The 13748-nt window shown below is 48.4% G+C and overlaps 2 protein-coding genes across 4 annotated transcripts in view; one reads left to right on the forward strand and one right to left on the reverse strand.

Annotated features, from left to right (window-relative positions):
- Positions 1 to 377: 377 nt before the first annotated feature.
- On the reverse strand, positions 378 to 4879 carry SBDS (SBDS ribosome maturation factor). Its single transcript, XM_082068172.1, has 5 exons — positions 4697 to 4879; positions 3031 to 3160; positions 1986 to 2186; positions 1272 to 1436; positions 378 to 660 (listed from the first exon to the last, which is right to left on the reverse strand). Exons 1-5 carry the CDS (start codon positions 4822 to 4824, stop codon positions 532 to 534), a joined length of 753 nt encoding a protein of 250 aa, XP_081924298.1. The 5' UTR covers positions 4825 to 4879; the 3' UTR covers positions 378 to 531.
- Positions 4880 to 4912: 33 nt separating this feature from the next.
- LOC309447491 (S-adenosyl-L-methionine-dependent tRNA 4-demethylwyosine synthase TYW1-like) overlaps positions 4913 to 13748 on the forward strand; it is a 109274-nt gene continuing 100438 nt past the window's right edge. Inside the window, exons 1-7 of one of the 3 annotated variants that reach the window (XM_082068171.1) lie at positions 4913 to 4977; positions 6818 to 6963; positions 8163 to 8264; positions 8854 to 8955; positions 9748 to 9942; positions 11379 to 11660; positions 12927 to 13049. In XM_082068171.1, the coding sequence (XP_081924297.1) occupies positions 4968 to 4977; positions 6818 to 6963; positions 8163 to 8264; positions 8854 to 8955; positions 9748 to 9942; positions 11379 to 11660; positions 12927 to 13049 (960 nt within the window). In that variant the 5' untranslated portion in view covers positions 4913 to 4967. Of the gene's footprint in view, positions 4978 to 6817; positions 6964 to 8162; positions 8304 to 8853; positions 8956 to 9747; positions 9943 to 11378; positions 11661 to 12926; positions 13050 to 13748 lie in introns of all 3 variants that reach the window. The other 2 variants (XM_082068169.1, XM_082068170.1) reach the window with 2 other exon arrangements.

Genomic DNA, 13748 nt, shown 5'->3' on the forward strand with positions numbered 1-13748 from the left:
GGTCCTTTAAAGTTCTCTAATTACCAAGCAGCCAATTATGGAAGTCTCGGCAGTCTTCACGCTGCCGAGAGATCAGTTTGGACACGATCCGCACTTTGTACCTGTTTCAAAGTGAAAAGGCAGCTCCCTTTTCTTCAGGTTCCTCTCCTCACATCCAAAGCCCACCCTGACACTCTTCCACTCCACACTGACACGGAAAGCACAAACGATTGGCACCGAATCACTCAAAAACTCAACAGCAACCTCTCAAGCTCACCAAACCCAGAGTCACTTTCACTTCAGGTCTGAACTCAATCCTCGTTAGTGCAACTCTGACACAAAACGTTCCTACAGGCAAACCCAGCTGGAAGTGTCGAATGATTAAAAAACCCCCACACTGCATGGAAAAATCCCAAAGGATTAGTGTCAGAATATATTGGGCAGCAAGAGATTGGGAAAAAAAAAAAACACAAAGGCCTAACAAAGAGAGCGGAGAACGCCGGTCGTTTCGCGGGACGTTGTTAACGTAGAACCGCTCCAGGAAGGTTTTCGTTATTCGAGCTTTTCATCTCCTTCCTCCACGTCTTTCAGACTGAGCACTTCCAGCGTTCCTTTCCCTTTGCTCTCGCTCCGGACCAGCTCATCGATCTCTCTGAAGCAGCCTGGATCAATGAGGCACACCTGAAATATTTCATGTTTCATCAGTCAAGCTGCAAGATTGGATTTTCACCAGCCCCCTTGCCAGGACCACAATCATTTTCCTTTAAAAACATTATGGTTTCATCACTAAGACAGAATTGGCAGGGTTGATAAGCAATTTCTATCACGGAATCTTTCCAAATGAGTTCTGCAGTTCCGTTTAGCCGTGCTGGACGTGGCTTTCGGCAGCTGGATTGATAGTCTGTGCTCAGAAAGATTTTTACCAAATTTTGCTTTACCACAGACTTAAAAAAAAAAAAAATATGAACCCCTGTCAAAATACAGGCCTGACCCACCAAATAAGAGTAATATTGCATATGTGCAGAGCAGCTTCTCAGTGTTGTAGAAAAATCACTGCTAAAAGAAATGACACAGTGCTTCTCCTCAGCCCGAAGCAGCAATCTCTGTACAATAATGGCTATTTTCAAGCTTCCACCACTAGGACTGTGTGAAATTAAAAATGACAAACTACACCCCTAATTTAGAATCTCTGGTAAACTTGCAGCTTAGCTAAACAGCTTAATTAATCTTCTGATAAAACACAGAGATGTAGGCACATCAATTACGAATCCCAAGGATGCTCTATTGCTTACGATTTCTAACTGTTCGTGGAAATCTTCATTCTCAATCACTTTAATCAGCGGCTTGAGCTTCTCTTTCAGTTTCTTCCCCTCCTTTGCTGGAAGAAGAAATCGCAGCCTCATGTGAGCACGTTCGATTTGCATGGTCTCCTTTAACTGTCTGATCACCTCCAGGGCCTACAAAGGTGTTAAAAACAAAGAGCATTTACACACCTGCTTGAAAACCACCACACAGATCAAAACCTCAAATCCTCCACATCAGCTTCGGACACTTTTGTCAATGCTGCAGGGAGTTTGCTCCAACGCTGCTTTCATAGATTAACAAGAAAAGGCAGAGTTCTTGTTATTTGTGATCCCTCCAACACTTAAAAAACCCGTCTGAAATCTTAAATAGCACTTATACTGCAAACCAACATGTGGCTCAGATGCAAGGCCTGATTTATTACCTCAATCAAAATAAACGATAAATCTTTTATTTCTGTTCCAGGCGTATCACTGCTGCTGCTTTAATTAGTTTCTTTCTTTCTCCCTTCCATGAATAGTTAGAAAACAAACTGCAGGAGTTTCAGCAGCTGTTTGTATCCAGCATTCAACCACCAGCTGGATGAAGAATCACTGCAGAATTCAGCCCCCAGGGCTTTGCTGATCCCTCTGTGGCTGCAAACAGAGAAATTACACTTGAAGCCACCACCTCTGATCAGAAACCGATTTTGCAAGAAAACAAACCTGCTGCTTCGTGCTCTTGTTTGGTTTGACGGAGTAGTGAATGTCCTTCATGGCTCTTTCTATGAGGATCACCGTGTACGGCCTCTTTGTTTCGGGATTCACGCATTTGTCAGCCACGATAGTCGCGATGTCTCTAAACATCTGCTCCAGCTGCGTGTGCCGTTCTTTGTCCGATACCTGCAGCTCGCCTTTCGATAAAATCTGGACGGTAAATAATTCAAAAAAATCAGTTAATAAATGTCACAGGTGTGACCAGGGAGTGAAAAGCCTAGTAAATGTGTTAAATTTAACAATTGCTTGAATGGTTTGGTCAGATATAAAGTGGAGAAAAAAAATAATAGTATTAATAATGTATGTAATTATGACAGACAGCATGGAGAGATTTCAAAATAAAAACCCACCACAGAAAAACTACAAAAAGAGAAGCGCAGATTTACTTGAATTCACAACAAGCCCACAGTTCATATACTATCAAGGAGGACTAAGAAATCATATCTGTTCTTAACATTTAATTGGACTTCCCAAAGTGAGCAACTGTCCCTTTGCATCCCCTGCATCCTTAAAAATATACCGTAGGTGAGAAACTCTGCAGCACTGGTAATTCATTTTTTTTTTCTGTGTGTGTCGACATCAGTGCATAAAAGCTGTATGTTCTACAGAGCATTCAGAACTCTCTTCAGCTAAATACATATAAAAAATTCAAGACTTGGAGCACAAGTGTGATGGGAGCGGCTGAGGGACCTGGGGGGTTCAGCTGGAGAACAGGAGCTGAGAAGAGACCTTCTGATCTCTGAACTGCCTGAAAGGAGCTTGGAGCCAGGGGGGTCGGGCTCTGCTCCCCAGGAACAAGCACCAGGAGCAGAGGAAACGGCCTCAAGTTGCGCCAGGGGAGGGTGAGGTTGGATCTGGGAACAATTTCTTCCCCAAAGGGCTGTGGGGCATTGGAACAGGCTGCCCAGGGCAGTGCTGGAGTCACCATCCCTGGAGGGGAAAGTCTTCTCCAAGCTTTTATAAAGCTGCTAACTGTGAAGTGGTTGAAACCTACCATCTTACAGATTTCTGTTTGGTCATCCGTCCCAAATGCTTTAACGAGATCATCTTTCTTTGCCACCTGGCCTTTGGAAACGTTGACAAACACCGTATGTGTCTGAAGGACCTCGTCGAGATCTTTCTCCCTAGAGATTAGGGCATGGTTAGAAAACTTGTGAAGTCAACAATATAAAAAAGAACACATGATTTTTTAGAAAGGAGGAACAACCTGTGATGCTAAGGAGCCCGGAAACTTCTAATCCTGAGATGTAACTCCCCAGGGAAGCGCAGGGCACCGCCCTGTGCCCAAAGGTGCTCCCCGTACCTGGATTCACACAAATCCCACCACCTTCCTGGGCTGGACAGCCGGGTACCACAAAAGCTCCCCGGCTCCACAGCCAGGCCCCATGTGGGCCTCTCCCCTGCCACAGCCGTGTGACCACAGGGGGCTGCCCCACACAACTGGGTCACAGAATCACAGAATGTGCTGAGTTGGAAGGCACCTACACGGATCACAGAATAGTTTGGGTTGGAAGGGACCTTCCCAGCTCCCCCAGTTCCCCCCTGCCATGACAGGGACATCTTCACCAGCTCAGGTTGCTCAGAGCCCCGTCCAGCCTGGCCTGGGATGTCTCCAGGGATGGTTCATCCACCACCTCTCTGGGCAACCTGGATCAGGCTCTCACCACCCTCAGGGTAGAACATTTCTTCCTCATGTCCAGCCTGAATCTCCCTCTAGTTTAAAAGAATCACAGAATGTCCTGAGTTGGAAGAGACTCACAAGGATCATGGAGTCCAACTCCTGGCCCTGCACAGGACACCCCACAGGTCACCCCGTGTGTCTGAGGACATTGTCCGGTCTCTTCTTGAACACTGTCAGGTTGGGGCCGTGACACCTCCCTGGGGAGCCTGTTCAGTGTCCAGCACCTCTGGGGGAAGAACCTTTTCCTCATGTCCCACTGACCCTCCCTGGCACATCTGCTGCCGTTCCCTGGGCTCTGTCACTGTCACAGAGCAGAGCTCACCCTGCCCCTCCTGCTCCTGCTGAGGAACCTGCAGCCCATGAGCTCTGCCCTCAGGCTGCTCTGCTCCAGCTGAACAAACCCAGGGACTGCAGCCGCTGCTCATCCGGCTTCCCCTCCAAACCTTCCCCAGCTTCGCAGCCTCCTCTGGACACTCTGCAGTAGCTTTGTCTCCTTTTCTCCTGTGTCCCCAGCCCTGCACACAGTGGATGCTGCAGGTGAGGCCGCCCCAGGCAGAGCAGAGCGGGACGATCCCCCCCTGCCCGCTGGCCGTGCTGTGCTGGGTGCACCAGGACACGGGCCCCTCTTGTCTCCAGGGACACTGCTGGCTCATGTTCAACCTGCCGTTCACCAGAACCCCCGATCCCTCTCCGTGGAGCTGCTCTGCAGCAGCTCGTCCCCCAGTCTGTCTGTACAGCCGGGGTTGGCTCAGGTGCAGGACCCGGCACTTGCTCCTGTTGAACTTCATGTGGTTGGAGGTTGCCCAGGTCTGCAGTTTGTCCCGGTCCCTCTGCAGGGCCTCTCTGCTCTTCAGAGTGTCCAAGGGAGGTCCCCACACGCCCCCCCCCGCCCCCCCCCGCCCTCACCGCCGGGCCCCACACGGGCCTGCGCCCCACACGGGCCTGCGCCCCACACGGGCCGCCCTCCCCCCGCACTCACGCTCCGCTGCGCCATCCCATGACCTTGTTGCGGTAACAGGCGATCTCGAAGCGCTTCCCGGCGCGCCGGGCCCGCACCACGGCCACATTGGTGAGGCGGATCTGGTTGGTGGGGGTGAAGATGGACATGGCGACGGCCGTCACTGCGCCACCGCCGAGGGGCCGCCTCGCGCTGCCTTCCCATTGGTGGCCGCTGCCCCCGCCCCGCCCCCAGGAGCGCCAGCAAGAACCGTCCGGAGGGAAACAGCGGCCGGAAGGGTCGGGGGCGGCACATGGCGGCTGGTGAGGGGGCCCCGGGGAGCTTGGTGTGGGGGTGGTAACTGGGGGAGGAGTAACCGTGAGGGGGGTGACCGTAGGGTTTGGGGTAAATAACTGTGAGGGGTAGTGGTAATAACGGGGTGGGGGGAACGGGGCGTGTGTGACGGGAGGAGTAGTGACCACGAGAGGAGGGTGGATGTGGGGGGTTAATGGCGGTGGGGTGGGGGATGATGGCTGGGGGGGTGTGAGGGGTGGGTGAGAACCGTAGGGCATGTGTGGGGGTAATAGCGGGGGGGAAGGAATAACCCTGAGGGGGGAGTGTCTGTGGGGGGGTAATAACTGGGCAGTTGTGAGGGGGAGGAACTGTGAGAGGGACAACAACGGTGCTGCTGGTAACGGTGTGTGGGGGATAATAACGGGGGGGCTGTGAGGGGTGGGTGTGGGCAATAACTATGGAGGGGGCAATAACTGTGTGTATGAGAGTAATAACCATGGGGGGGTGATGACTGGGAGTGTGTGTGTGTGAGGGGGGAAGAGTAATAACTGTGGGGGGGAAATGTGTGTGGGTGATATCTGGGGGTATGTGAGGGGGAGTGGGGGGGTAGTGGTTCTGAGGTGGTTACTGAGGGGGTGGGATATGGGGGTCAGTGTGAGGGGTTTGTATGGGGGGGTTAGAGAGGTGGGTGAGCACAGGAGGGATGGGCTGGGGGGCGCAGGATGGCGGGTGCTGGGGTGGGCGCAGGGTGTGGGGTACTTGGGCTGCTGCAGGTTTCTGGAGCCCCCTCGAGGGGTAAAACCCACCCCTGTGGGCTGCCCACATAAACCAGTCATGCTGGAGGCACAGGATGAGCTGCTGAACGGGCCTGGGAGCCCCTTGGCCCTTTACTTTTTGGAGGTTCAGCATTAATTGTGGAGGGATGAGGGGGAAAGAAGCTGTTGTACCGTTAGTAACAACCCAGGGGAAAAATAAGTTAGCAAAGCTTCCAGCCTCTTGGAAATGTGCAGTTTCTGAGCTCTTGTCTCAGGTCTGCAAAAACAAGATCCAAGAGGACTGTGGATACCAGCAGGAGGGTGTCGTCTGCATTTCTCAGTCCATCAGTATTACAAACAAGCCTTATTTAAACTCTTAAATGCTTTTGTGTTTTTGTTTTTGTTTTTTTTTTTTTTTTTTTTGAGATAGGTAATGTGAGGGACTGCACAGGTGCACTCCTGGCTACAGTGTTATGTGCCCTGAATCTTTAAGTTGGTTCAGAACAATCTTGGTTGTTCTGAATCAACTGTCACTCACATGATAGAATCCTGAAAAAGTACTTTGAAGGTTTCCAGGTTTCAGTCTGGCCTTGAAACTCTGGGTCAAAGCTGTTGTTCTAACCAGTGTGGTGTCTCATGTACACAAGCAAGCGTTGTGTTCAGCAGCAGCCTCTTTGGAGGCAATTTCTCCCCTGACATGGAGCTTTTTAGCTCCAGAGATCTACCTGTGTCAGGTCTGTGCAAAACTAAGGCCAGTATGATACAGCAAATGTTCCACAAGGAGTTTTTACTTTCAGGCACTTGCACAGCATGAAAGTATTTTCTGCCTTTCCTTAGAACAGAACCTGTCTAAGAAAAACCCAGAGTTTCCATGTGACAGTGTAAAACATTAGCTTGGATACAGAGATGAAACTCAGCTTATGCGCCTCTGAGGAGGTGAAGGCTCCTTGATTCAATTGTATTTTTTTTGTCTTTAGCCAAAAGCTGTTTTCTGCAAAGCCTGAGAAGAGCTAATGGCGTGAGCCTGTGGGTCCTGTATGGTTATTTTCTTGTGTGCTTACACTGAATTCATACTGTAGGAATCTGCTTTTGCTAAATCTGTTATTTATTCCAGATTTAGATGTCTCAATGGATACGTGGAACTTCTATACTTCCCTGGTGTCCTTATGGCTGCACAGATTTTACATTTATTCTGTTGTTGCTGTTGGGATCAGCATTTGGATCATCGTTCAGTTCCTCACCACCAAAACCAGAAAGAAGGCAAGTGAAGATGGAAGTGGTTTTGCCCAAGAAGGCCCCAAAATCTGCGTGTGGAAGCAAGTGGCTGCCGGGTGACGGTCCCCACTAGTGCAGTGACATGTGCTGCCCCACTGTGGGCCCCCCGTGGGTCACCACAGAGGCCAGATGTGGTCATGTAGGAAACTATCAACTTGCCAATAGAATAGGCCCAGACAGGATCTCTCAGCAAAGCACATTTTATTAATGATTTTGTGTGACCAAGTGTTCTCCCTAAAGGCAGGCACACATAATAGGGCAAAAAGCCCCCGTTTATATTCCTCCAAATCCTGGGTGTAATTTCCCTCCCCTGTTGCCCACTGGTTGGTTCTTCAGGGTTTACAAACCACCCAACACCTGCCTCAGTTTACATATTTCATTCGTCTAATTCGAACAATACCCTTTCCCTTATTGATCTGTTTAAAAATGGGTTCCTGGCTCTTTGGCCGTCCTTCCCTCTAGATTAACTTGTAAATACAGGTATCAGTTTGCATTCTGGGATTAGTTTGAAGAGACTTTGTTTACGTTAAGGATCCACAGTCTGATGTGTCTCCGTCCTTTCCCTCGCTGGGGTCAGGTGCCAGGTGCCCAGTTTGTGAAAACAACATTTCTTCATTAAACATTCCTTACAGTTCAGTCCACCTGAGGGTTATAATCCTCAGCCTGGATGGTCTCATGTTTGTGGGTGACTCGGTGCCCTCGTTGCTCTGATGTAGGAGCAGCTCTCTGCTGAACGCTTCTCCCGTCGTTACTGAGAGATCGTGTCAGCCTGGGTTGCTCTGTCACAGCAAATCAATCACTCTGCTTGTGCTGGAGTTCTCAGGTTCCTCTTTCCATTGATGTTACTGATGAGGTTGGGCTGGTTTTAGGACAGGAGTGGGATTAGGCTGTTCAGGATGCTAAAACCTTCTTGCGCAGGTGAGCGAAGTTCTGCTGTGCGAGTTGGGAGGTTCCTGCATTCAGCTGGATCTGGCTGCGTGTGACCTGAGTTTACTGGAGCGTGGCCTAGTTAAGAGACGTGGTTGTGTCTTTCTCTAGGTGTGAGAAGCTAAAATGCTTTGATAGCCTCATTTAATTAGTGCTGAGAGTCTGGTCACAGGATATGTGTTTTAAGTGGTTTTGGGAGAAAGGGGTTGACATCACTTTGAAAATGGATTGAATGAGACATGGTGCTTGTTTCTTAGGGTGAAAAATCCAATGGGAATCCAGCTTCTTCTGAAGGAACAGAAGACAAACTAGTAAATGGATCAGCCACCCTGGAGGCAAAGGAGCTCTGTGTTGCCGGGGTAAAGATTTTCTATGGGTCTCAGACTGGCACAGCAAAGGTATCAGTTACTTTTTTTTTTTTTCCCCCACATACATGAAGTAATTTGAAATATCATTGAGATTCAGGTATGTTGCTTGCCTTAGAAATATTGCACAGTGTAAACATCAGAAAGTTCATTAGCTCATGAAAAGTCATTGCCCAACATGAAAGATAATTTAAAATTATATAAAAATAACATTTTTTCTACTTGCTTTAAATGGCGCATGCGGTAGAGACATTGATTATGAAGTTCAAAGTTTACTCTTGCTGTACTCTTAATTGCGAGCAGGTCTTCTTAGAGACAAATACTGTTTTAGGTGCTTTTGGAAAAAATGGTGTGTAGAAATGTGAAATCATTAGTCATTAAAATTCATATCACTCTCTTCTTGCAGCCAATATACTTAATTTTATTTTAACATGAGGAATTCTAGGTCCAGTGTCCAGTTCTCGGATGTCTTTGTTCTTTCTGTTGTGGGAGAAGTCTTGTGACTGGGCGTATTGGGGCTTGTTTGATCCCTACCATGGTTGGGTTGAAGTAACTGATAAATTCCTGTATTTTTATTTTTCAGAGGTTTGCCAAAGGTCTGGCTGAAGCCGTTATTTCACTTTGTTTGCCTGTGGAAGTCATCAGCATGGGAGATTATGATCCAGATGATTGTTTAGCAGAGGAGGTAAGTACCTTATAAATATGACTAATAAATAAAAGCTTTTCCTTGTGTTGCAAAGGCTCTTTTCCCCTTGTATTTCTTTCTTATAATTCTGGAAATTCCCAAAGCTGTGTGGTAAAAATTACTTCCCTTCTGTATAAGTGTAGCCCATCAACCCTCAGCAGAAAACACCTAAATTTTGACTATTCCTAGGAGAGGATCACATAGAATATTTTGATGCTGCCAGTGCCTTTGTACGAGCTGGTTCTGTAACTCAGGTGTGAGTTTTGTGAGAGTGGTTGCACCAGGTCCCTCTGTTCTGTCTCTGTATCCCCAGAGAAGGGTTCAAAACCAGAACAAGCAGATGGTGACAATTCTGCAGCCTTCACAGGCTTATAAACTAAAAACTCCTTGTGAGACATATTTAGATGGAGTAATCCTTGAGGGATTTTTCTTCTGTGAATATTGATAGTTGCTTTTTGAATCGGTGGGAGACTTGATTGCTGCAAGAGTCTGCTCAAGAAGCTGTTGATTGGGGTGGGGAAGGGAGATGTTCTGTTCTTTTGTACCACCTCTGTTAGGTAGCAGACAGACAGTTTGATCTCTCCTGGCTAATTTAAGGTGTCTCTGCAGGGGGGATGGCCGTTCGCCACCATTGGGTCATCACCTGCAGCGTCCCAGACTAAAATCCCACTTAGAAAAAAACCTCGTCTTTTAACTTTTTCCAACTCCCCTTGTGTTCCAGCTCTCTTAGTGATGGCAAGTGTTCTGACAAATGCACTGGTCTCTTCTATTCTGTTCTCTTTATATTATTAGACAACCAGCAGGAATGTTTGTGTGTTCCTGGTAGCTACATACACAGACGGGCAGCCAACCGAGAGCGCAGCGTGGTTCTGCAAGTGGTTACAAGAGGCAGCGCATGACTTTCGCTTTGGGAAAACGCATCTGAAAGGCCTGAGATATGCTGTGTTTGGCTTGGGAAACTCAGTTTATGTTGATCATTACAACACTGTAAGTATCTGCTCTGCACCTTTCTTAAGTTTCTGCTCCTCTAAAGGCCTGAACTTCCCCAAATGCTCCAAAACTGAATGATAACTGGTAGTTTGGGTGAGATTTGCAGCCTTTGTGTGGACTGGGTTCAGGGCACAGGCCGTGCAGTTTTGAAGCAATTGTGCTGCCCTTTGAAATGGGAAAGGAGTCCCATGAGCACGACGTTAATCTGCAAGATGTGGTTAATACATTGGGTAAATCCTTGCTGAGTTAGTTTTCCAGCTTTGAAAGTGTTTTATCAGTACGTGAGGGCACAGTACTGTAAATCTTCTCACTTGCTGCCTTTTAGTTTAGAGTGCTTTTCTTGACATATTTTGTCCTTTGCTATGTTCTATTGACCTTAGCTTTATTTCCTGATGTGAAATAAGGCAGGACCTGGGGGCCTTGGTGACAGCAGGGTGACCATGAGCCAGCACTGGGCCCTTGTGGCCAGGAAGCCAATGGTACCTGGGGTGGGTTAGAAGGGGGTGGTCAGTAGGTCAGAGAGGTTCTCCTGCCCCTCTACTCTGCCCTGGGGAGACCACACCTGGAATATGGTGTCCAGTTGTGGCCCCTCAGTTCCAGCAGGACAGGGAACTGCTGGAGAGAGTCCAGCGCAGCCACCAAGATGCTGAAGGGAGTGGAGCATCTCCCGTGTGAGGAAAGGCTGAGGGAGCTGGGGCTCTGGAGCTGGACAAGAGGAGACTGAGGGGTGACTCATTCGTGGGGATCAATGTGGAAAGGGTGAGTGTCAGGAGGATGGAGCCAGGCTCTTCTCGGTGACAACCAGTAACAAGACAAGGGGCAATGGGTGCAAACTGGAACACAGGAGGTTCCACTGAAAGATGAGAAGAAACTTGTTGGGTGTGAGGGTGTCAGAGCCTGGCCCAGGCTGCCCAGGGGGGTTGTGGAGTCTCCTTCTGTGCAGACATTCCAACCCGCCTGGACACCTTCCTGTGTAACCTCATCTGGGTGTTCCTGCTCCATGGGGGGATTGCACTGGATGAGCTTTCCAGGTCCCTTCCAACCCCTGATATTCTGTGTTTTTGTGATCTTGACCTAATTAGTTTCATCTCTCTCAGAAAAATGCTATGTGTCTTGTTGCCAGCTTGTTATGTTTATATAGCTGGGGCCACGTGAAATGTTGTGTGATACTTGTTGGTCAGAACGTCCACATGCACAAAGCAGCTTGTTCCCAGAGCTCATCTCTCACCACATCAGTGTGATGGTAGAAATGGGGCTGTGTGTGGTGCTCAGACTGTTTTGTGGCTGTGCTCTCAATCGGCAGCTGAGGAGTCCAGAAATCCCTGCCTTGCAGCTCTGTGCAGCTCGCTGGGCTCACTCCTCAGTGGTTTGGTTGTCTGCTTCGCTTAAAGGGAAATTAAATGAAGCCCAAGTTAACTTTTATCATATCCCAGGTTGGAAGAAACATTGACAGGTGGCTGTGGATGCTCGGTGCCAGCCGCATCATGACTCGTGTCGAGGGCGACTGCAACGTGGCCCAGAGCAAGCATGGCAGCATCGAGGCCGACTTTGAAGCCTGGAAAACCAAGTTCCTCAACCGGCTCCAGGCCCTCTGCAGAGGGGAAAACAAACCCTGCAGCAGGAAATGCAAGAAAGGGAAGTGCAAATCTCCGGGGAAGCAGAGCAAAGAGAGCTCAGATCCTGAACACGGAGCATCAGAATACGAGAATACTGAGGTAGAGCCAAAAACTGTAGGGCCATATTTCTGGTTTAGTGCTCCTTGTGGTGCTGTTTGACTGTTCTCCTTCCTCCTGCAGCTCAGAGGGGTGACATGTGAGTTTGATGCTACTTTGTGGAGTGAAGGAGGAAGAGGGATGAGCAGATAACAAGTAGAATACACCATCCAAAAAAGAGTGAAGAATTAGTGCTGGACTGTGGCTGTATGATGAGGGAGTCTTCCCCTTGAATGGAGGCAGGTGCATCTTGTGGCAGATGCTTCAGGGAGCCCGTTTGGATTCTCATCAGTCTTTGCTTTGTCTCGTGGCCAAGTGAAGCATTTAGTTCCCTGTTAATCTGCTTTCACTTCAACTTGTGGAAGCTGAGGTGCTTTGCCTGCATCCCAGGCTTTTCCATACGCAGCTGGGGAGTGTTACCTGAGTGAGTCCTGGATCTCCTCTGGATGTATCTGCCTGTAATAACTTGTCTCTTTTGGAGTGTTTGACAGGTTTTAAATAAGAAACCCTCTCTCTTGCTCTACAGTGCAAGACCCGGAGCCGCTATGGCACTTTAAGCCTCCTTGCAAGCCATTTATTGTGGATTTGAAATGATTGCTGGGGTCATGTTGAGTTTTGTAGGGAAAAGGGTTCTTCTGGCTGAGTGGGTCTGAGAGGGCTGGCTGCTGCAGGAACAAGAAGAAAAAATCTTGCTGTTACCCCAGTGCTGTTGTGCTGTACCTTGGCTGTGTACAGAAAGGAGACAACTTTTCTGCTCTGTGAAGGGTTTGACTTGGGAAGCAGATCCCTCATTCCCTGTTCCTTCAGGCAGGGGCACTTACAGGAGTTAAAGGGCTTTAGGTTTCCAGATTCTCATAGTGTGCAGTGGGGTTGGACTCCTATGTATCACTTCTCACATGGAAAATGGAGCAATCTGGAAGCAGGATGTCTGGGCTGAGTTTCAGGTGGTCTGTGGGCTGCTGAACTCTTAAAAATACATGCTGATAAAAGCCCTAAGTTTAAATGCATCTCATATATATTTTACAGGTTATTGGTCAACTATCTGTAGGGTCTAGATAGAGGGGAGAGTAAAACATGAGCTACTAGAGAACCTGTTCCAAACAATACATCTTGTATACTTGATATGGGTTAGTGGCAGACACTATTCCTTGTTTTTCAGTAGTCTTGGCTGATTGTGAGAGCTGATTTCACTGGTTAGTATAGATGCAGGTCTTATGTTTAACATTTAGGTACATTCCTTATTTATTTTTTCTCTGGTCTCTTACACAGGCAGAGGAGTTGTTTGAAACCAGTAGTGAGGAGGAAGCTGATGCTGAGGAAGTTGGAGGCACAAATTCCGTCATCGATGTTGAAGATCTCGGCAATATCATGAGCCACATGAAGAAAGCAAAGGTACCGCTGCTACAGCGAGTGTAGAACTGTCAGTTCTTTGTTGCTGATCAGTTGAACTGATGAAAATATTACCTGCTGGATTTGAGTCTGTAGGGCCTAGTTAGAGAATAAAATATGAGCTGTTGGAGAACTTGTCCCAGAAAAAACATACATGGAGGTATATTGGATATAGTTATCTGCTGACTGTGACTTGTTCACTGAGCAAATGCTGCAAGGGTAACTTGTTATTTTGAGTTTAAGGAAAAATTACTTCCCCTGCTAACATTTAGATCTGGATGTCCATCTCTGCCACTGTGATTCACAGTCCGGTGTCTGAACACAAACCCTGTGGCTGTATCTGCCTGTGAGTGCCTCACTTGAAGCGTGGGGCTGTGTCGTGCTGGGGAGCAGAGCTGCAGCTGGAGCTTTAATGTGGCTGCAGGAGCTTCTGTCTCCTCGCTGCCATCCTAAGGTGAGGGGCTCTGCTTGTGGAGCTGGGTCTGACCCACGCTGAGCCTGTCAAAGCCGAGCCTAATTCCCTGATCCATTTCAGGTTGTTACTGTCTCCGTTCCTGTGCAGTTCTGTTTGTATTTCTGTGTTCAGTTTGCAAACAGGGTATACCCAACTCATTTATTTGGTTACAGAATCCCAGAACCCCAGGCTGGTTGGGTTGCAGGAGCTCTGTATATCCCCAGCCCAGCCCTGCTCACGCAGGGTCA

This window comes from Streptopelia decaocto (assembly GCF_964273445.1).
Source record: "Streptopelia decaocto genome assembly, chromosome: 18".
Lineage (NCBI taxonomy): Eukaryota > Metazoa > Chordata > Aves > Columbiformes > Columbidae > Streptopelia > Streptopelia decaocto.

Coding starts and splice junctions, on each gene's coding strand:
- SBDS (XM_082068172.1), bottom strand. CDS start 4,824: ATGTCCATCTTCACCCCCACCAACCAGATCCGCCTCACCAATGTGGCC. Junction 3,161..4,696: donor ATGGGATGGCGCAGCGGAGC/GTGAGTGCGGGG, acceptor CCTAATCTCTAG/GGAGAAAGATCTCGACGAGG. Junction 661..1,271: donor TCCACGAACAGTTAGAAATC/GTAAGCAATAGA, acceptor GAAATATTTCAG/GTGTGCCTCATTGATCCAGG.